We start from the raw sequence: 21,848 nt of genomic DNA, 5'->3' as shown, positions 1-21,848 counted from the left end.
GACCCAGTGACCCCCCATGGCGCTCAAGGACCCCACCCTGCACCCAATGACCCCCCCAGGGCCCCCAGTGACCCCCCCCATGGCACCCAATGACCCCCGCATGGCACCCCAGTGACCCCCCCCAGCCCCCAAGAGACCCCCCCCAGTGACCTCCCCCATGACACTCAAGGACCCCCCCCCCCATGGTAACCAAAGACCCCCCCATGGTAACCAATGACCCCCCCAGCACCCAGTGACCCCCCCCAGTCACCCCCCATGACACTCAAGGACCCCCCCCAGGGCACCCAGTGACCCCCTTATGGCACCCAATGACCCCCCCCCATGACACCCAAGGACCTCCCAGCACCCAAGGGACCACCCCAGCCCCCCAAGGGACCCCCCAATAGCACCCAGTGACCCCCCCAACGGCACCCAAAGGACCCCCCCAGCACCCCCATGACATGGGGGGGGGGCACCCATGGGTGCGGGGGGGGGGCACATGGGTGGGCGAGGGGCACCCATGGGTGCAGGGGGGGAGGGGGGGGGTGTCTCACCTTGTGATCCCCATCCCCGTGCACATCAGCCAGCACTGTGATAAAAGGGGGGGGTTAAAGGGGGGAGGGGCCACATGGGGGTCCCCCACCCCCGGGGGGGGGGTCCTGGGGTGCCCCCCCCCCCCCCCCCCATGATGCCCCGCGCTCACCCATGCAGGCGGGGGAGGAGCGGAGCCCGGCCAAGGCGTCGTCGTGGGCCTCCAGCCATAGGGACGAGCTGCGGGGGCCGGAACCTTCCTGTCGGGGAACGCGGCGCCCGGGGGGGGACCGCGAATCCCGACGGACCGCCAAAAGCGGTCCCCCAGCGGGGCTGCGCGCAGCCGCGGTCCGGCAGCCAAAGCGCTCCCCCGCGTCCGTACGGGTCCGTCCCTCTCAGCGGTCCCCCCCGGAAACACGTCCCCCGTACTATAGTTCCTCCCCACCGTTCCCCCCGATCTCCCGGTTCCCCCCGGTTCCCCCCCCCGTCCCCGGTCCCCACCCCCTCCCCGCCCCCCCTCCCCACTTTCCCCGGTCCCCTCCCCTCCTCCCCAGCCCCCCCAGCCCCCCCCGCACCTCTCCTCGACCACCGCCATTCCCCCGCTCCGGGCCCGTTGCCCTGGCGACGTGGTCGGAGAGCCCGGAAGTGACGCGCTGCGCCGTCGCCTAGCAACGGCGGGGCACGGGGGCGGGGCCTGGGCACGGGGAGAGGCCTCTGGGGGGGGCTCTGGGGGTCCTGGGGGGCTTTGGGGGGGTCCTGGGGGGGTTCCTGAGGGCTCAGGGGGTCCTGAAGGGTCTCTGGGGGCTCAGGGGGTCCGGGGGGGGTCGGGGGGGGCTGGGGGAGGGTTCAGGGGGGTCTCTGAGGGGGCCTGCGGGGGGCTTGGGGAGGGCCTGGGGGGTTTCGGGGGGGGTCCTAGGGGTTTTGGGGGGTCCTGAGGGGTCCAAGGGGGGTCCTGGGGACTGAGAGGGTCTGGGGGGTTCAGGGGGGTCTGGGGGGGGGTCTTGGAGGGTTCAGGGGGGTCTCTGAGGGGGTCTGGGGGGGGGTTTGGGGAGGGCCTGGGGGGTTTCAGGGGGGGTCCTAGGGGTTGGGGGATGGTCCTGAGGGGTCCAAGGGGGGTCCTGGGGACTGAGAGGGTCTGGGGGTTCAGGGGGGTCTGGGGGGGGGGTCTTGGAGGGTTCAGGGGGGTCTCTGAGGGGGTCTGGGGGGGGGTTTGGGGAGGGCCTGGGGGTTTCAGGGGGGGGTCCTAGGGGTTGGGGGATGGTCCTGAGGGGTCCAAGGGGGTCCTGGGGTGTTCCTGAGGTGTTCCTGGGGGGGTCCTGGGGGCTGAGAGGGTCTGGGGGGTTCAGGGGGGTCTGGGGGGGGGGTGTCTTGGAGGGTTCAGGGGGTCTCTGAGGGGGTCTGGGGGGGCTTGGGGGAGGGCCTGGGGGGTTTCGCGGGGGGTCCTAGGGGTTTGGGGGGAGGTCCTGAAAGGTCCAAGGGGGTCTGGGAGGGTCTCTGGGGGGGGCCTGGGGGGGTTGGGGGGAGGATCCCGGGGGTTTGGGGGGTCCTGAGGGCTTCTGGGGGGGTCCTGGGGGTTTTGGGGGGCTCCTGGGGGCTCAGGGGATCTGGGGGGAGTTTCATGGGGGTCTCTGGGGGTCTCTGGGGTGTTCCTGGGGTGTTTCTGGGGGGCTCAGGGGGTCTGGGGGGATTAAGGGGGGGGTCTCTGAGGGGGCCTGGGAGGGGGGGAGGGCCTGAGGGAGGGGGCTGAGGGGGGGGTCCTGCGGGTTTAGGAGGGGTCCTGAGGGGTTCAGGGAGGTTCTGGGGCTCAGAGGGGTCCTAGGGTGTTTCGGGGGGGGGGGTCCTGGGAGGCTCAAGGGTCTGGAGGGGTTCAAGGGGGGGTCTCTGGAGGGGTGGGGGAGGGCCTGCGGGATTCTGGGGGGGGTCCTGGGGGCTTGGGAGGGTCCTGAGGGGTTCGGGGGATCCTGGGGGGCTCAGGGGGGGTCCTAGGGGGCTGCTCAGGTGGTCCTGAGGGGCTCGGGGGGGGGGGGGGTGTTCTGGGGAGGCTGTGCAGAGTTCTGGGGGTCTCTGAGGGGTCTGGGGGGGTTGTGGGGGGAGTCTGGGGGGGGGGTTCTGGGGGGAGGTTGGGGGGCCCAGGAGGGCCCTGGGGGGCTGTTCAGGGGGTTTGGGGGGATTCAAGGGGGTTCAAGGGGCCCTGGGGGGGCTCAGGGTGGTCCTGGGTGGCTGCTGGGGGGGTCCTGGGGGTCTCAGGGGGGTCCTGAGGGGTTCAGGGGGAGTCCTTGGGGGTTCAGGGTGGTCCTAGGGTACTTCTGGGGGGGGGTCCTGGGGGTTCAGGGTGGGCCTGGGGTGTTTGGGGGGGGTCCTGGGGGTCCTGGGGAGGCTGAGTTCTGGGGGGGGGGGGGGTCTCTGAAGGGTCTGGGGGGGTTGTGGGAGGTCCTGGGGGGAGTTGTGGGGGGGGCGGGGGGGCTCAGGGGGGGGTCCTGGTGAGCTCAAGGGGCTTCCTGAGGGGTCCGGGGGGGTCCGGGGGCTTCAGGGGGGTCCTGGGGTGCTCAAGGGGTCCTGGGAGGCTCAGGGGGGCCTTGGGGGGGTCGTGCAGAGTCCTGGGGGGGGGTCTCTGAGGAAGGGTTCAGGGGTCTCTGGGTGGGCCCGGGGGGCCTGGGAGGGCTCCTGAGGTCTCGAGGGGGGGAGTCCCGGGGGGGGGGTGGGGGTGGGGGCTCCCCGTGGGTTTTGGGGCACCAAGCAGCCAAATTTCTCCACAATTTAGCAAAACGCTCGTTGCGTGTTGGTGACAACGACAAACGGCCCATCGCCCGCCCCAGGGCTCTGCCCCCCCGGCCACGCCCCCCCCGGCCACGCCCCCCCGCTCCCCCCCCCCCAAATTATCATTGGTGGACCCCCCCCCCCCGGGGAACCCAACGGCGCCCAAAGGAGACGCACCCCAGTGACCGACGTCACCAGGACCCGGCGACCGTCCGCGGGATGCAGCTGATGATGTCACTGGGATCTGGGTGATGATGTCATTGGGATCCGGGTGATGATGTCATTGGGACCCAGTTGATGATGTCATTGGGATCTGGTTGATGATGTCATTGGGATCCCGTTGATGATGTCATTGGGACCCAGTTGATGATGTCATTGGGATCCCGTTGATGATGTCATTGGGATCCCGTTGATGATGTCATTGGGATCCGGGTGATGATGTCACTGGGATCCGGGTGATGATGTCATTGGGACCCGGTTGATGACGTCATTGGGATCTGGGTGATGATGTCATTGGGATCCAGTTGATGATGTCATTAGGATCTGGGTGGTGATGTCACTGGGATCCCGTTGATGATGTCATTGGGACCCAGTTGATGATATCATTGGGATCCAGCTGATCAATGTCCATGGGGCCCAGTTGATGATGTCATTGGGACCCGGTTGATGATGTCATTGGGATCCCGTTGATGATGTCATTGGGACCCAGTTGATCAATGGGACCCAGTTGACCAGTATCAGTGGGACCCAGTTGACGTCCATGGGACCCCGCTGATGTCCGAGGAACCCAGCTGACCAACACCCATGGAACCCAGTAGACCGATGTCCACCTGGACAACTGGTCCAACTGGACCGATGGGACCAGTTGACAACACCCACGGGACCCAGTTCACGTCCACGGGTCCCAGTTGACCACGTCTGTGTGACCTCACCGACCAACATCCACGGCAACCCAGCGGACCAACACCCGGGGGACCCATTTGGCAACGTCCTAAGGGCCCCGTTGCCCAACGTCCATGGGAACCCAGTAGACCAATGTCCACAGAACCCAGTTGACAACGTCCACAGAACCCAGTTGACAACGTCCCGATCGACCAATGTCCATAGAACCCGGTTTACCAGTGTCCACAAAACCCAGTTGACCACCAACCAGATAGGACCCCGTTGACCAACCTCCATAGGACCCAGCTGACCAATGTCCATAGAACCCAGTTGACCAGTGTCCACAGAACCCAGCTGACCAACCTCCATAGGACCCCATTGACCAATGTCCATAGAACCCAGTTGACCAACATCCATAGGACCCAACTGACCAGTGTCCCTAGAACCCAGTTGACAACGTCCCAAGGACCCAGCTGACCAATATCCACAGGACCCCGTTGACCAACGTCCATAGAACCCAGTAGACCGATGTCCATAGAACCCAGGTGACAACGTCCATAGAACCCCGCAGGCCGACATCTACAGGACCCCACTGACCGATGTCCCAATGACCCAGTTGACCCATGTCCATAGAACCCAGCTGACAACATCCCAAGGACCCTGTTGACCGCGTCACAAGGACCCTGTTGACCCGTGTCCACAGGACCCTGTTGACCAGCGTCCATAGAACCCAGTGACCAACACCCATAGAACCCAGCTGAAAACGTCCCAAGGACCCCAGTGACCAACATCCACGGCACCCCACTGACCAACGTCCCAAGGACTCCGCTGACCAACGTCCACAGGACCCCATTGACCAGTGTCCATAGAACCCAGTTGGCCAACATCCATAGGACCCCATTGACCCCAAGCAACCAGTTGATGATGTCCATGGGACCCCATTGACCAACACCCATGGGAACCCAGTACACGAATGTCCATAGAACCCAGGTGACCAACACCCATAGAACCCAGCTGACAACGTCCCAAGGACCCCACTGACCAACAACTACAGGACCCCGTTGACCAACGTCCCAAGGACCCCGTTGACCCACAGCCATAGGACCCTGTTGACCAACAACCACAGGACCCAGTTGACCAGCGTCCTGAGGACCCCGTTGACCAACATCCACAGGACCCAGCTGACCAATGTCATAGGACCCCATTGACCAACATCCACAGGACCCCGTTGACCAATGTCCATAGAAACCAGTTAACAAGGTCCTGAGGACCCCGTTGACCAACACTCATGGGAACCCAGTTGGCCAATGCCCACAGAACCCTGTTGACCAACACCCAAGGGACCCCGTAGACCAGTGTCCATAGAACCCAGTTGGCCAACATCCATAGGACCCCATTGACCCAAGCAACCAGTTGATGATGTCCATGGGACCCAGTTGCCCAACACCCATGGGAACCCAGTACACGAATGTCCACAGAACCCAGGTGACCAACACCCATAGAACCCAGCTGACAACGTCCCAAGGACCCCGTTGACCAACAGCCATAGGACCCTGTTGACCAACGTCCACAGGACCCAGTTGACCAACGTCCTGAGGACCCCGTTGACCAACGTCCACAGGACCTCATTGACCAATGTCCATAGAAACCAGTTAACAAGGTCCTGAGGACCCCGTTGACCGACACCCATGGGAACCCAGTTGGCCAATGTCCATAGAACCCTGCTGACCAACATCCCGAGGACCCTGTTGACCAACGCCCACAGGACCCTGTTGACCAATGCCCACAGGACCCCGTTGACCAACGCCCATGGAACCCAGTTGACCAGTGTCCGTATGACCCTGCTGACCAACGTCCCCAGGACCCCGTTGACGCCGTCCCCGTGGCCCCGTGCATGGGAGCCGGGTGTCAGCAGCGGCGCGTCGAGCGGGGGTAGCGGAGGCGCAGCTCGTCGCGGAAGCGCCGGTACAGCTGCCGGTTGTGGCTCAGCTCGGCCTCCCGCGCCCCGTGGAAGCCGCCGGCCTCCTTGAAGCCGCGGTGGACGACGAAGGCCCCGTCCAGCACCGCAAAACGGAACCCGGCCATGTGCAGCTCGCAGGCCTGGGTGGTGGTGGGGAAACCGTTACCCCACGGGACCCACGGACACCCCACGGGACCCGCTGACACCCCACAGAGCCCGACATCTCCCCTACAGCACCCGTAGAACCCCTGAAGCACCCACAGATCCCAACAGCACCCATAATCCCCATGGCCACCTCACAACCCCCATGGCCACCCCATAACCTCCATGACCACCCCATAACCTCCGCGGCCACCCAAAAACCCCATGGCAACCCCATAACCCTGGGGCCACCCCACAGCACCCATAGCCCCCATGGCCACCCCATAGCCCTCACGGTGACCCGACAACCCCACAGCCACCCCACAACTCCCATGGCCACCCAAATGAGCCACAGCCCCCCTGGCCACCGCAAAGCCCCCATGGTCACCCCACAACCCCCATGGCCACCCCATAACCTCCACAGCCACCCAATAACCCCATGGCCACCCCATAGCCCCCCCAGCCAATCAAATGACCCACAGCCCCCATGGCCACCCCAAATCCCCCCAACCACCTCGAATTTCCCCTGGCCACCCCAAATCCCCCCCCCAGCCACCCCACAACCCCCATGGCGACCCCACAGCCCCCACGGCCACCCAAATGGCCCACATCCCCCCTGACCACCCCAAATGCCCTCTGGCAACCCCAAATCCCCCCCTGGCAACCCCAAATCCCCCCCCCACAAGCCACCCCAAATCCCTCCCGGTCACCTGGCTGATGCGGTTGAAGCCGTACTGCAGGAAGCGCTCGTCGAAGGGGGGCACGCTGTGGGCCGGCCCCACGTAGAAGGGCTCCCAGGGGTCCCGCCACGGCGCCTCGTAGGCCACGCGCAGCTGGGGGGCTGGTGGCAGCCCCCGCCACCGCCCATAGCCCGTGGGCGCCTGGCAGCGGGGGCACAGCGCCCCGTAGAATGGCCGCGCCGCCCCCTGGCCCCACAGCCGCAGCAGCTCCGCCTTCGTCCCCGGCACCGGGACCCCCGCGCGCACCTCAAAGGCTGGGAGCACGAAGACCACCCGGTCCCAGGGGGGCGCCGTGGCACCCGGGGCATTGGGGTCCTCCAGGGCGTTGGGGTCTTCAAGGGCCTTGGGGTCCTCAAGGGCGTTGGGGTTCTTGAGGGCGTTGGGGTCTTCAAGGGTCTTGGGATTCTCAAGGGTCTTGGGGTCCTCAAGACCATTGGGGTCTTCAAAGGTGTTGGGGTCTTCAAGGGCTTTGGGGTTCTCAAGGGTCTTGGGGTCCTCAAGAGTGTTGGGGTCTTCCACGATGTTGGGGACACCCAGGTCATTGAGGCTCTTGGGGACCCTCATGGCCTTGGGGACCTCCAGGGCGTTGGGGTCTTCATGGGCGTTGGGGTTCTCAAGGGTCTTGGGGTCTTCAAGGGTCTTGGGGTCCTCAAGGGTCTTGGGGTCTTCCATGACATTGGGGACACCGGGGTCATTGAGGCTCTTGGGGACCCTCATGGCCTTGGGGACCCCCAGGGCGTTGGGGTCCTCCACGATGACGTTGGGGACACCGGGGTCATGGAACCCCTTGGGGACTTCGATGGCCTTGGGGTCCCCCATGACCTCGGAGACCCCCGTGACCTTGGGGTCCCCCATGACCTTGGGGTCCCCCATGACCCTGGGGACCCCCATGACCTTGGGGACCCCGATGACCTCAGGGCCCTCGAGGCCGTTGGGTTCCTCCACGCCCCCGGCGACCCCGAGCCCACCGAACCCCTTTGGGACCCCCCGCCCCTCACCGCCCCCCACCCCCCCTGCCCCCCCGCCCCCTCCCCCCCCCGGGGGGTGCCCCCCCACCCCCCCCAGCCCCCCCTGCTCCCTCCACATCCTCAGGAACTCCTCCCGCAGCCCCCGGCTCGGCACCACGTCGGCGTCCACCAAGAGCACGAAGAGGCCGTTTTGGGGCCGGGGGCGTCCCCAAACCGGGGGGGGGGCGGCGGCCGCCCCCTCCCCCCAGCCCCCCCCCAAACCCACCGCCCCCCCCCAGGCCACGTTCCGCAGCAGGTTCCCGGGGTACGGCACCCCCAAAGCGTAGCTGGGGGGGGCCGGGGCGGACGCCACCCGCCGCAGGGCCCCCCCGCAGCCCCCCGGTGGGGGGGGGCGCGGGGGGGTGCGGGGGGGAGGCCTGGCGGCGGCCCCCAGCACCACGTGGAGCCGCAGGCGCCCCCACGCCCCCCGGCAGGCCCCCAGCGCCCCCAAAAGCTCCCCCAGGGCCGCACCCCCTGGCCCCTCCCCGAAAACGGCCACCGAGAGGGGGCCCTCCCAGCCCCCCCCCGCCAGGGCCCCCCCCAGCGCCCCCGCCACCCGCCCGGGGGTGCCGTGGGTGGCCAGCACCAGCTCGGGGGGGCCGCTGAGCCTGGGGGGGGGGCCCAAAAGGTCCCGGTAGACGCGGAAGGACCCCGAGGCGTCCAGGACCCCCCGAGGGGGGGGCGGCGGCTGGGGGGGGCCGCGGTGGCGGCGGGGGGGGGGCAGCGCCCAGAGGTAGAGGGTCTGCAGCACCGCCAGGGCCCCCAGCAGCCAGGCGCAGCCCCCCAGCAGGCGGCCCCGGCCCATTTGGGGGGGGGGGAACTGGGAGGACTGGGAGGACTGGGGGGACTGGGGGGGGAATGGGGGGACTTGGGGGGGGTACTGAGGGGGGAACTGGGGGGTATTGGGGGGGTATTAGGGGGGTAACTGGGGGGACTGGTGGGAACTGGGGGTACTGGGGTTGGGTACTGGGAGGACTGAGGGGGAACTGGGGGGACTGTGGGGGTACTGGGAGGACTGGGGGGCAACTGGGGGGACTGGGGGAGGTGCTGGGGGGCTACTGGGGGGACTGCGGGTGGGGGGCTGGGGGTAACCGAGGGGGTATGGGAGGTATTAGGAGGTACTGGGGGGGCAACTGGGGGGACTGGGGGGTAACTGGGGTCTAACTAGGGGGTAACTGGGGGGTACTGGGAGAGCTGGGGGGGTAACTGGGGGGTTTTAAGGGGGTTGGGCAGTAACTGGGGGGGTGCTGGGGGGGACTGGGGAGGTATTGGGGGTAACTGGGGGGGTAACTGGGGTTACTGGGGGGTATTGGGGGGTACTGAAGGGTATTGGGGGGGTAACCGGGGGGTATTCAGGGGGTATTGGGAGGTAACTGGGGGTACTGGTGGGGTGCTGGGGAGGTACTGGAAGGGTGCTGGGGGTATCGGGGATACTGGGGGGGTGCTGGTGGGGTACTGGGAGGCACTGGGAGGGTGCTGAGAGATACTGGGAGATACTGGGAGTGCACTGGGGGTCACTGGAAGGGAACTGGGAGGCACTGGGAGGGCACTGGGAGGGCACTGGGAGGGCACTGGGAGGGAACTGGGGGCACTGGGGGGCGGGGAGGGGCCGAGGCCCAGCCGGGGGAGGGGAGGGCGGGGGGGAGGGGGGGGGGGAGCCGGGCACGGTCGGGGCCGGGACCCGGGGCCGGAAGCTCACCGCGCCGCGTCGCCGGGAGGAGCTGCGCATGCGCGGGGCGGGGCCAGGCGCCGAGGGGCGTGGTCACAACCCGGGGGCGGGGCGGGGCTTAGGGGGAGGCCACGGGGGGGCGGGGGCGGGGCCAGGCTCCAGGGGCGGGGCCAGAGGCGAAGGGGGCGGGGCCAAGATACAGGGGCGGGGCCGAGGGGGGCCGGGGGCGGGGCCAAGGTCGCGGCGCGGCCGCCCTGGGTCCTTGTGCCCGGCCCCTGCGCTGAGCCCTGGGACCCCCCCAACGGGGTTCTGGGACCCCCCCCCACCTCTGAGACCTCCCCCCCCAATACCTGGGACCCCCCCCAGCCCTGGGACCTCCCCCCCACGTGATCCCCCCGTGTCCCACCCCTTATCTGGACACCCCCCCCCCCCCGTTGTGCCCCCTGGCCCCCCCCATAAATAACTTGCCCCACAACCACCCCGGGACCACCCTCCCCAAACCCTGGGACCCCCCCCCCAACACCTGGGATTCACCCCTCCTCCCCTTGTGCCCTTCCCCAAATACCTAGACATCCCCCCCCCCCAAAATACCTCGCACTCCCCAGCCCACCCCTGGATTCCCCCCCCCCAGGTCTCCGCGAACTCTGGGACCCCCCCCACCCAAATACCTTGGACCCTCCCCCCGCCCCTGGACCCCCCCCCCCCCCTCCCCTCCAGGTCTCCCCCACCTCTGCGCCTCCCCCATACCTGTGCCCCCCCCCCCCCCCCCCGTGCTCCCCCCTCCAGGTCTCCCCCACCTCAGTGCCCCCCCCCAACCTGTGTGCCCCCCCTCCCTGTGTCTCCCCCCCTCCCCAAAGAAAAGCAGCAGCCACAGGTGGGGGGGCAACAGGAGCCACTTTATTGCCGGGGGGGGGCAGATTCGGGCCCCCCCCCGGGTCCGTACAGACGGCCCCAACCCCGCAGTGGCGCCTCCAGGGACCCCCAGCCGGGGGTCAGGTGGCAGGGGGGGGGGCGCTGGGGACATCAGGGGGCATTGGGGACCTCGGCCCCATAGGGGGTGTGGGGGGGGCGCTGACGGGGGCCCCGCGTCCTCCGGGGACGTTGGGGACATCGGGGGCCAGTCCCTCGGGTTGGGGACATCGGGCCGCGAGGGGGCGTCTGTCCCGTGTGTCGGGGACAATTGGGACGTCGGGGACATCGGGTCACCGTGGGTCGCAGTCCTTTGGGTTGGGGACATTGGGGATGTTGAGGACATTGGGGATGTTGGGGACATCGGGGACATCGAGGATATGGGGGACATCAAGGACATCAGGCCATGACGGGTCTTCGTCCTTCAGATTGGGGACATTGGGGATGTTGGGGACATTGGGGACGTTGTGGACATCGGGTCATGATGGGTCTCAGTCCTTTCGGTTGGGGACATCAGGGATGTCGAGTACATTGAGGACATCAAGGACGTTGAGGACATCAAGGACATCGAGGACATCAGGCCATGACGGGTCTTGGTCCTTTGGGTTGGGGACATCGGGGATGTTGGGGACGTTGAGGACATTGGGTCATGGTGGATCTTGGTCCTTTGGTTGGGGTCACTGGGGACATCGAGGATATCAAGGATGTTGAGGACATCGGGGACATCAAGGACATCAGGCCGTGACGGGTCTCAGTCCTTTGGGTTGGGGACATCAGGAACGTTGGGGACATTAAGGACGTCGAGGACGCTGGGGACATCAGGACGTGGTGGATCTTGGTCCTTTGGGTTGGGGACGTTGGGGACATCAGGCCATGGAGGGTCTTGGTCCTTTGGGTTGGGGACATCGGGGATGTTGAGGACATCAAGGACGTCGAGGATATCGGGGACGGTGGTGACATCAGGCCATGGAGGGTCTTGGTCCTTTGAGTTGGGGACGCTGGGGACATCAAGGACGTTGAGGACGTTGGGGACGTTGAGGATGTCAAGGACATCAGGCCATGACGGGTCTCAGTCCTGTGGGTTAGGGACATCGGGGACGTTGGGGACATCAGGACGTGGTGGATCTTGGTCCTTTGGTCTGGGGACATTGGGGACGTCGAGGACTTCAAGGACATTGGGGACGTCGAGGATATCAGGCGATGGTGGGTCTTCGTCCTTTGGGTTGGGGACATCAGGGACATCGGGGACATCAGGTCATGACGGGTCTCAGTCCTTTGGGTTGGGGACATTGGGGACATCAGGGACATTGAGGACATCGGGCTGTGATGGATCTCAGTCCTTCAGGTTGGGGACATCGGGGACGTTGGGGACGTTGAGGACATCAGGCCGTGACAGGTCTCAGTCCTTTGGGTTGGGGACATCGGGGACAGCAGCTGCGATGTGTCCCCATCTGGTGCCATGGGGACGTTGGGGACACGGAGCCACCGACGCGGTGACCGGGTGCCCTCGGGGACGTCGAGCTGTGGCAGGTGTCGGTCCCTCGGGGCTGGTGACGTCCCGCTGCGACGTGGCTCGGCGTCTTGGTTGGGGACGTTGGGGGATGTTGGGGACACTGGGGGTTTTGGGGACACTTGGGGGTTTTGGGGACATTTTGGGGTTTGGTGGCCATGGGGACACTGACCCATGGACGTGTCTCAGTCCCTCAGGCTGGGGACATTGGGGTTTTGGGGACATTTTGGGCGTTTTGGGGACTCTGGGGGATGTTGGGGACATTTTGGGGTTTTGGGGACAGGGGGGACACTGAGCCACGGTCACGTCTCAGTCCCTCAGGTTGGGGACATGGGGACTTTAGGGACATTCGGAGGTTTTGGGACACTTTGGGGTTTTGGGGACATCGAGCCACATCGTGCCTCGGTCCCCCTCCTTGGGGACACCCATGGGTGGGGTGGGGGGGTACACATTTTGAGGGGGGCTCTGCCAAAAACACAGCCCCTGGGGATGGGGGGGGGGGTGACAAGGGACAGGGGGGGTGACAAGGGACTGGGGGGGGGGTGGCTCAAAGCCACCTTGTGGACACGGGGGGGGGACGGACACAAAATTTTGGGGACACGTCCCAGAGGGGAGGGGAGGGGGACAATGGGACAGGACCCAGGCGTCCGGGCTGGGGAGAGGGGGGGGGCCACCAGCCCCCCCCCAATTACCTTAGAGACTCGTTACGAGTTAAATTAGCACGAAAGGCCCCGGGGGGGGGCGGGCGGGGGGCAGCGGGGGTGACAATGACAATATGCCATACTGGGGGCAAGTCGCGTCACAGACTTAGTTCAGAAGGACGGGGCGCGCTGGCTTCCGGCTGCGGGGGGGAAGGGGGGACACGGCGTTAGGGACCCCCCCCCAAAAGCCACTGAGCCCCCAGACCCCCCAGGGAAGGGGTGCCCAACCCCCCCCCCCCCAGCCCCGCTTTGGGATCCCACCAGCACCCATGGGTGTCCCCCCCCCCTCAAGGATTCCCAACGGCACCCCGATGACCCAAGTGTCCGACCCCAAACTGGGAGGGCCCGTAGTCCCCAGCACCCACGGGAGCCCCCCACCCCCACCCCATGAAGGTGTCACCCTATGGGTCCCCAGCACCCATAGGTCCCCAGCACCCATAGGAACCCAGCACCCAGGACCCCTGTCTTCACCCCAAAGTCCCCGATGACCCAACCCCAAACTGGGGGCCCATTGTCCCCAGCACCCATGGGAGACCCCATAAAGGTGCCCCCCCCATGGGTCCCCAGCACCCTTGAGTCCCCAGCACCCATAGGAGCCCCCCAAGCAGATGCCACCCTACGGGTCCCCAGCACCCAGGACCCCTACCTTCACCCCAAATCCCCCCATGCCCATCCCCACACCACCTCCCCCGCAGCTCCCAGCACCCCCAGGCACCCCCCCCTTCCCCCGCGGGGCGCCACCCCCAGCCCCCCAGCACCCAGGGGTGCTCCCCAGCACCCTACCTTGGCGGAAGGCGTCCTGGAGGCGGCTCTGGGGGAGTTGATACAACTCAGCGAAGGGGTCGCGGGGCGACCGGGGCGGGGGGGGAGGTCGGGGGCTGGGGGCGCCACCAGGGCGCCGTTGTCCCCCCCCCGTGGTGACGGCGGCGGCCAAACCCCGTAGGAGGCGGCGCAGGGCGCTGGGGGCGGCCGGCGGCGGTGGGGGCGACGTCTCGGGGGTCAGCAGGGTGCCGGGGGTGGGGGTCGTCCCTGCCCCGGCACCCCCCCCAGGGCTTTCGGGGCTCGGCGGCAGCTTCTCGGGGGCGGCTTCGGGGGGCTCCGGGGGGCCGAAGGCGAAGGGCGGCGCTTGCCGGGGGGTGTAGGGGGGCGTCCAGGTCTCGGTGGCGGCCCCCCCCGGCAGCTCGGGGGCCAGGCGGGCGCCCACGGCCAGCCCCACGCCGATGTTGGCGCCCAGGGCCAGCCCCACGGCCGGCCCCACGGCCAGCCCCACGCCGGGGTCGATGCCGGTGGCAAGAGCGGGGTCAACGTTGGTGCCGATGGCGGATGGAAGGGCAGAGTCAACGTTGGCCCCAAGGCCAAGGCCAACGGCGGTGCCGACGCCGACGTTGGCTCCGACGGCGGCTCGGATGCCGAGTCCCACCCCGGCGCCGGTGTCCGACGGGAGAGCGCTGCTGACGTGGGCTCCGACACCAAGCCCAACGCCGACGTTGGCTCCGACGGCAAGACCGACGCCGGGTCCAAGGGTAGAGCCGACGTTGGCTCCGACGGCGGCTCCGACGGCGAGGCCGACGCCGGGTCCGACGCCGGATGTGAGAACGGAGCCAACGTTGGCGCCGAGGGCGGCTCCGAGGCCAAGTCCAACTGCAGATCCAAGGCCCGAGCCAACGTTGGCACCAAGGCCAAGTCCGACGCCGGCACCGACGCCGATATTGGCTCCGACGGCGAGCCCAACGCTGGCACCGACGTCAGATGGGAGAGCGGGGCCGACAGCTCCGACACCGAGTCCAACGCTGGCGCTGATGCCGCTGCCGATGCCAAGGGAGATGCCGGCGCCGAGGCCGTGGCCAACGTCCGCTCCGGCGTCAGTCTGGAGGCGAGCTCCAACGTCCTCTCCAGTGCTGGGTCCGAGGCCAGCTCCGACTTGAGTCCCGAGGCCAACGTCGGTGCCGGCGCCGGCTGCCACGCCGAGGCCGACGTCCACTCTGATGCCAACTCCGGCCCCAACGCCGGCACCGAGGCCGTGCCCGACGCTGGCTCCAAGTCCTTGTCCAAGGTTGGCTCCAAGACCGGGGTCAACGCTGGCCCCAATGCCAAGTCCAAGACCATGTCCAACAGCAGCTCCAAGACCGGGATCAACATTGGCCGCGGCGCCGGCTCCGAGACCGTGTTCGATGGCAGCTCCAAGACTGGGTCCAAGACCAGGGTCAACGTTGGCTCCAAGACCAGGTCCCACGTTGGCTCCAAGACTGGGTCCAAGACCAGAGTTGGCTTCAAGACCAGTTCCAAGACCGGGGTCAACGTTGGTCGGGGCGCCGGCTCCGAGACCGTGTTCAATGGCGTCTCCAAGACCAGGGTTGGCTCCAAGACTGGGTCCCACGCTGGCTCCAAGACCAGGTCCAAGACCGGGGTCAACATTGGCTCCAAGACCAGGTCCCACATTGGCTCCAAGACCACGTCCAAGACCAGGGTCAACGCTGGCCCCAACGCCAAGTCCAAGACCGTGTCCAACAGCGGCTCCAAGACCGGGTCCCACGTTGGATCCAAGACCAGGTCCAAGGCCGGGGTCAACGCTGGCGGCACCGGCCCCGAGCCCGTGTCCGACATCAGCTCCAAGACCATGGCCAACGTTGACCCCAAGGCCAAGGCCAACGTTGGCTCCACCGTCGGCTCCAAGCCCGGCTCCTAGCCCAAGGTCAACGCCGGGTCCGACGCCGGGGCCAACGCCGAGGTCTCCGCCACCGCCACCACCAGGGAAATCGAGGCCGGGACCAAAAGCCTCCGGGGGTCCTGGGGGGGCTTCGGCTGCCAGCTGCTGCCGCAGGCACCAAGCCTCGGCCTCGCTGCCGGAGAAATCGGGGAGATGAGGGGGGGGGTCACAGGTGCACCCCAACTCTTGGCGCCCTTGCGAGGCTGCGGGGGGGCACATGGGTGGTCCCGGTGGTCCGGCCCCTCCCCGCTCACCTGATGACGAAGTTGTGGGCCAGCAGGGCTGGGCCTTCGGGGCGCAGGCGGGCGTAGACCCAGGTCCAGCCCAGGCCGTCCTTGCGCTGCAGCCGCGCCACCAGCTCCCCACGCGCCTCCGCCGCTGCCCCTGCTGCGGGGACAACATGGGGGGGGGAGGGTGTCAGTGGGGTGGGGACACCCTTGGGGACACAATGGGGACACCAGGAGGGACAGGGACACCCATGGGGACATTGTGGGGACAGGGGACACCCAAGGGGGACACCCGGGGGGACAGGGGACACCCAAGAGACACCCAAGGGGGGACCTGGGGGGGGACCGAGGACACCCAGGGGACACCCAGGGGACACTCACCCAGGCGGAGGTGCTGGCGGGCGACGTGCCCCAAGTCCTCGGGGTGCAGCAGGCGGTACCAGGAGCGCCCCAGCAGCTCCCCGCGCCCGTAGCCCAGGTGGATCTGCACGCTGAGAGAGCACCCCCCCCCCGTCAGCACCCCTGGCCGAGACCCCCCCAATGTGCCCCCACCCCCCCCCAAAGTGCCCTGGGACCCCCCCAAGTCCCTGGGAACCCCCCTAAAGCCCCTGGGAGCACCCTGAGGTGCCCGGGACCCCCCCCAAGTCCCTGGGAACCCCTCCAAGTGCCTGCCCCCCCGTAACATTTCTGGGACCCCCCAAGTGCCTGGGGACCCCCAAGATGTCTGGGACCCCCCCCCCAAAATACCCGGGACCCCCCCTTCCTCCTACTTGGTTCCCTTTGTGAAGTCTGGGCCCCCCCATGCACATCCCCCCCCCCCCAAATAATTGGGGACCCCTCCCAAGACACCTGACCCCCATCCTGTACATCTGGGACACCCCCCCCCCCCCCAAATATCTGAGGACCCCCCCAAGACACCTGGGACCCCCCCCCCCAAATATCTGGGGACCCCCCTTCAAACACCTTGACCCCTCCATGCACACTTCAGGACCCCCCCACGACCCCTGGGTCCCATCCTGCCCACCTCCAACCCCCCCAAGACCCCCCCACTCCCCCAATTTCCCCCCTCCCCCGGTGCTCCCCCCCCCACCTCTCCGAGACGTCGAGCAGGGCCAGGTCCCGCGCGTGGCGGCTCTCGAAGGCCGGCAGCAGCAAGGAGTCGGCGCACGGCCACGGGGGGGGGTCCAGGGGGGCGCAGAAAGCCACGAAGAGCCCCGGGGGGGTCCCGGGGGGGCCGGGGGGGGCGGCCTGGAAGCGGCCCCGCAGCAGAACCAGCTTGCGGCCGGCGCTGGGGCGGCGCGAGGCGCGGGAGGTGGTGAAGCGGCAGCGGAAGAGGCGCTCTGGGGGGGGGGGGGCACACAAAAAAAAAAAGGGGGGGGCGTTAGTGCCGTCCGTGTGTCCAGCGTCCGTCTGTCCGTCCTCCCCCAGCCCTCTGTCTGTCCATCCCTCCCTCCGTCCGTCCGTCCTTCCGTTCATCCTTCTTTCCGCCCGTCCTTCTGTCCTCCCACCCATCCTCCTGCCCCTCCGTCCGTCTGTCTGCCCGTTCGTCCACCCCTCCATCCCTCCGTCTGTCCGTCCGTCTGTCCAACTGTCTTCCCATTCACCCATCTGTCCCTCCCTCTGTCCATCTGTCCGTCCATCCCTCCCTCCATTTCTCCATCTGTCCATCCATCCATCCGTTCTCCTCTCCCTCCATCTGTCCGTCCGTCCAGCCATCCCCCTCTCCATCCCTCCGTCCATCTGTCTGTCCATCAATCCCTTTCTATAGCCATCCGTCTGTCTGTCCGTCCATCCATCAACCCCTCTCTCTATCCGTCTGTCCGTCCATCCCTCTCTCCATCCACCCGTCTGTCCATCCACCCCTCTCTCCCTCCATCCGTCCATCTGTCCGTCCATCCATCCCCCTCTCCACCCCTCCGTCCATCTGTCCGTCCATCCATCCCCCTCTCCACCCCTCCGTCCATCTGTCCGTCCATCCATCCCCCTCTCCACCCCTCCGTCCATCTGTCCGTCCATCCATCCCCCTCTCCACCCCTCCGTCCATCTGTCCGTCCATCCATCCCCCTCTCCACCCCTCCGTCCATCTGTCCGTCCATCCATCCCTCTCTATATCCGCCTGTCCGTCCATCCCCGTCTCCGCCCATCCGTCTGTCCATCCACCCCTCTATCCCTCCGTCCGTCCATCCGTCCCTCCATCCACCCACCCGCCCCCTCTCCATCCCTCAAGCCCCTCCCCTCCCCCAAGCCCCGCCCCCACGAGCCCCTCCCACCCCCCAAGCCCCGCCCCCTTCCCCAAGCCCCGCCCACCTGGCTGGGGGGCCCCGGGCAGGGCGAGCTGGTGCCGCACCAGGGGGTGGTCGGCGGGGTCCAGCAGGTCGTAGATGCTGTCACCCTGCGCCACCAGGTCCACCTGGGGGGGGGACACATGGGGGGTCAGCACCCAGCACCCACAGCCCCCCGACACCCACAAATCCCCCTGACACCCCAAAAGCCCCTCCCAGCACCCCCAAATCCTCCCCAGACACCCCCAAATCCCCTCCCAGCAGCCCCAAACCGCCTCCCAGTGCCCCCAAACCGTCCCAGACACCCAGAACACCCCCCCAGACACCCAGAACCCCCCCCTCCAGCCCTCCCAACCCCCCCAAACCTCCTCCCAGTGCCCCCAACCCCCCTCCTAGACACCTAGAACCCCCTCCCAGCACTCCCAAACCCCCCCAGACACCCCCAAAGCCCCCCAGACCCACTTCCAGTGCCCCCAAACCCCCTCCCAGCTCCCCCAACCCCCCTCCTAGACACCCAGAACCTCCTCCCCAGACCCCCAACCCCCCCCAGACACCCAGAACCACCCCCCCGAGCCCCCCACCCCCCCTCCCAGCACCCCGGCACCCACCATGGAGTGCCCCAGGTGCTGCGCGACGTTGTCGGTGACGCCGACCAGCTTCCCCTCGCGGGTGACGGCCAGCAGGAACCCCGGCAGCGACGCCACCAGGTCAGCCAGCTCCGGCCCCCCCAGCAGCTCCAGGGGTGCTCCCCGCGCCGGCCCTGCGGGGTGGGGGGGACCCACGTCAGCACCCAGAGGGCACCCACCCACCTGGACCCCCGGTTCCTGACCCCATCCCATCCCCGTTCCCCAGTTCCTGACCCCATTCCCTGGTTCCTGACCCCATCCCGTCCCCGTTCCCTGGTTCCTGTCCCCATCCCCAGTTCCTGACCCCATCCCACCCCCGTTCCCTGGTTCCCATCTCCAGTTTCTGACCCCATCCCAACCCCGTTCCCTGGTTTCTATCCCCAATTCCTCATCCCTGGTCCCACTCCCAGTCCCTGTCCCCATCCCGTCCCTATTCCCTGGTTCCTGTCCCCATCCTGTCCTCATTCCTTGGTTCCTGTCTCCATCCCATCACCGTTCCCCAGTTCCTGACCCCATCCCCGGTTCCTGACCCCATCCCCTCCTCGTTCCCCGGTTCCTGAACCCGTCCCGTGCCCATTCCCCGGTTCCCGTCCCCATCCCATCCTTGTTCCCTGGTTCTTGTCCCCATCCTCGGTTCCTGACCCCATCCCAACCCCATCCCCGGTTCCCATCCCTAATTCTTCATCCCCGGTCCCACTCCCGGTCCCTGACCCCATCCCATCCTCATTACCATTCCCTGGTTCCTTCCCTGGTTCCTGTCCCCGTTCCCAGCTTCTGTCCCCCGTCCATCCACCCCCATCCCAACCCCATTCCCTGGTTCCTGTCCCCATCCCAGCTCCTGTCCCCATCCCGCTCCCCAATTCCCATCCCCGGTCCTGCTCCCGGTCCCTGAACTCGGTCCCTGTCCCTATCCCAATGTCCCTGTTCCAGCCCCAGTCCGGGTCCCGGTTGCTGTCCCCTGTCCCTATCCCACTGTCCCGGTGTCCCCTCCGCTCCCTGGCCCTGCTGCTGATCCTCCCGTCCCCCGTCCCGGTGTCCCCCCAGTCCCCGTTCTCGGTGCTGAGCCCCAGCCGCTGTCCCTGCTGCTGAAACCGGCCCCGGGTCCCGTTCTCGTTGTCCCCCCGGTCCCTGTCGCTGACCCCCCCCGGTCCCCATCCCTGGTACTGAACCCGGTCCTGGTCCCCGGTTCCTGTCCCTGCTGCTGAACCCTGTCCCGGCCCCGGTCCCCAGTCCCCGGTCCTGAATCTGGCCCGGTCCCGGTCTCTCTCCCGTTGTCCCCCGGCCCCGGTTCCCGGTGCCGAAGCTGGTCCCCGGTCCCTGGTGCTGAACCCGGCCCCGGTTCCCGGTCCTCATCCCGGTGTCCCCCGGTCCCTGCCCGTGGTCCTGAACCTGATCCCAGTTCCCGGCCCCAGTCCCCGTTCCCTGGTGCTGAACCTGACCCCGGTCCCCGGTCCCGGTCCCCGTCCCTGGTGCTGGATCCCAGTCCCGGTCCCTGTCCCTGGTGCTGATCCCGGTCCCGGTTCCCGGTTCCCGTTCCCTGCCCCTGGTACTGGATCCCGGTCCCGGTCCCTGTCCCTGGTGCTGATCCCGGTCCCCGTTCCCGGCCCCGCTCCCCGTCACGGTGCCCCCCGGTTCCCGTTCCCGGCGCTGAGCCCGGCCGCTGTCCCTGGTGCTGAGCCCGGCCCGGTCCCCGGTCCCTGTCCCTGGTGCTGAACCGGTCCTGGTCCCTGTCCTTGGTGCTGAGCCCGGCCCCGTCCCTGTCCCCGGTGCTGAACCCGTCCCCTTTCTGCCCCGTTCCCCGTCCTATCCTCATCCCATCCCGATCCCATTCCCATCCTATCCCGATCCCATCCCCTATTCCACCCCAACCGTATCCTACCCCGATCCCCACCCGATCCCGGTCCCTGTCCCAACCCGATCCCCACCTGATCCTCATCCTACCCCGTTCCCTACCCCATCCCAACCCGATCCCCATCCTATCCCCATCCGATCCTCATCCTACCCCGGTCCCTACCCCATCCCAACCCGATCCAGTCCCTACCCGAACCCCATCCTTCCCCGGTCCCTACCCCATCCCAACCCGATCCCAGTCCCTACCCGAACCCCATCCTTCCCCTACCCCGATCCTCATCCTATCCCCATCCCAACCCAATCCTATCTCCTACCCGAACCCCATCCTTCCCCTACCCTGATCCCCATCCTTCCCCTACCCAACCCCATCCTACCCCGGTTCCCTACCCCATACCAACCCCATCCTATCCCCTACCCAACCCCATCCTTCCCCTACCCAACCCCATCCTACCCCGGTTCCCTATCCCCTACCCAACCCCATCCTATCCCCTACCCCAACCCCGTCCTACCCCGCTCCCCGCCCGCCCCTCTCCCCGCCGCCGCTCACCGGGCCGCAGGCAGGCCCCCTTGCGGGTGTAGATGCAGGCGAGGGCCATGACGTGCAGGTAGGAGAGGCGCGGCCGGTCCCCGTCGGGCAGCGGCAGGAGGTCGCGCAGGGCGCGGATCTCGGCGTTGATCTGGTCCCGGCGCGCCTTGGAGGCGCCCTTGGTGGAGCGCAGCATCCTCGCGCCGCTCCACGCCGCGCCGCGCCGCCCCGCGCCTTATATGGGCAGCGCCGCGCCTTATATGGGCAGCGCCGCGCCCGCGTCACCGCCCGCGTCACGCCGCCCGCCCCGCCCACTCGGAGGGGGAGGGGGAGGGGGGGGCCGCGCCGGGGGGACACGCGCGCGACGTCAGCGGTGACGCGGAGGGGAAGGGGGGGGGGGGAGGGGGGGGAGAGGAGGCTTCGAGCCGAAATAGGAGATGGCGCGGGGGGGGGGGGGCGGGGGGGCGGGGCTAAAGGGGGGGAGGGGTTAAAGGGGGACGCCCGGCGGGGGGAGGGGGGGAGGGGGGGGAGGGGGGGTGGGGGGGCGATGGGGGGTGATGGGGGGGGGCTATGGGGGGCTATGGGGGGTGATGAGGGGGTGATGGGGGTAATGGGGGGCGATGGGGGGGGTTATGGGGGGGCTATGGGGGGTGATGGGGATAATGGGGGGGTTATGGGGGGGCGATGGGGGGGCGATGGGGAGCTATGGGGGGGCTATGGGGGGCGATGGAGATAATGGGGGGGCTATGGGGGGGCGATGGGGGGGCGATGGGGGGCTATGGGGGGTGATGGGGGGGTTATGGGGGGCTATGGGGGGCTATGGGGGGTGATGGGGGGTGATGG

General features: G+C 67.9%; 2 protein-coding genes across 3 annotated transcripts; both read right to left on the bottom strand.

Moving 5' to 3' along the window:
* Positions 1-709: 709 nt before the first annotated feature.
* On the bottom strand, positions 710-8,866 carry B4GAT1 (beta-1,4-glucuronyltransferase 1). 2 transcript variants are annotated; one of them, XR_014577460.1, is made up of 3 exons: positions 6,961-8,866; positions 3,445-6,249; positions 710-750 (listed from the first exon to the last, which is right to left on the bottom strand). XR_014577460.1 is itself a non-coding variant. In XM_083853445.1 (2 exons), exons 1-2 carry the CDS (start codon positions 8,800-8,802, stop codon positions 6,058-6,060), a joined length of 2,034 nt encoding a protein of 677 aa, XP_083709571.1. In that variant the 5' UTR covers positions 8,803-8,866; the 3' UTR covers positions 3,358-6,057. The 2 variants fall into 2 exon arrangements, 1 of the variants encoding a protein (XP_083709571.1); XM_083853445.1 differs by lacking the exon at positions 710-750 and having other exon boundaries at positions 3,358-6,249.
* A 3,965-nt stretch (positions 8,867-12,831) lies between these two features.
* LOC310891160 (uncharacterized protein) lies at positions 12,832-21,322 on the bottom strand. The gene is made up of 8 exons (XM_083853444.1): positions 21,027-21,322; positions 18,611-18,762; positions 18,028-18,130; positions 16,811-17,060; positions 16,102-16,211; positions 15,748-15,880; positions 13,570-15,626; positions 12,832-12,926 (listed from the first exon to the last, which is right to left on the bottom strand). Exons 1-8 carry the CDS (start codon positions 21,199-21,201, stop codon positions 12,898-12,900), a joined length of 3,009 nt encoding a protein of 1,002 aa, XP_083709570.1. The 5' UTR covers positions 21,202-21,322; the 3' UTR covers positions 12,832-12,897.
* Between the last annotated feature and the right edge of the window lie 526 nt (positions 21,323-21,848).

This window comes from Anser anser (genome assembly GCF_964211835.1).
Source record: "Anser anser genome assembly, contig: HAP1_SCAFFOLD_657, whole genome shotgun sequence".
In the NCBI taxonomy this organism is placed as follows: Eukaryota; Metazoa; Chordata; class Aves; order Anseriformes; family Anatidae; genus Anser; species Anser anser.
The sequence above is the reverse complement of the archived record's forward strand: the minus strand, read 5'-3'. Positions and strand labels throughout refer to the sequence as shown.

Coding starts and splice junctions, on each gene's coding strand:
- B4GAT1 (XM_083853445.1), bottom strand. CDS start 8,802: ATGGGCCGGGGCCGCCTGCTGGGGGGCTGCGCCTGGCTGCTGGGGGCC. Junction 6,250..6,960: donor GCTTCAACCGCATCAGCCAG/GTGACCGGGAGG, acceptor ACCACCACCCAG/GCCTGCGAGCTGCACATGGC.
- LOC310891160 (XM_083853444.1), bottom strand. CDS start 21,201: ATGCTGCGCTCCACCAAGGGCGCCTCCAAGGCGCGCCGGGACCAGATC. Junction 17,061..18,027: donor GCCCGGGGCCCCCCAGCCAG/GTGGGCGGGGCT, acceptor CCCCCCCCCCAG/AGCGCCTCTTCCGCTGCCGC. Junction 15,627..15,747: donor GCCCACAACTTCGTCATCAG/GTGAGCGGGGAG, acceptor TTTCTCCGGCAG/CGAGGCCGAGGCTTGGTGCC.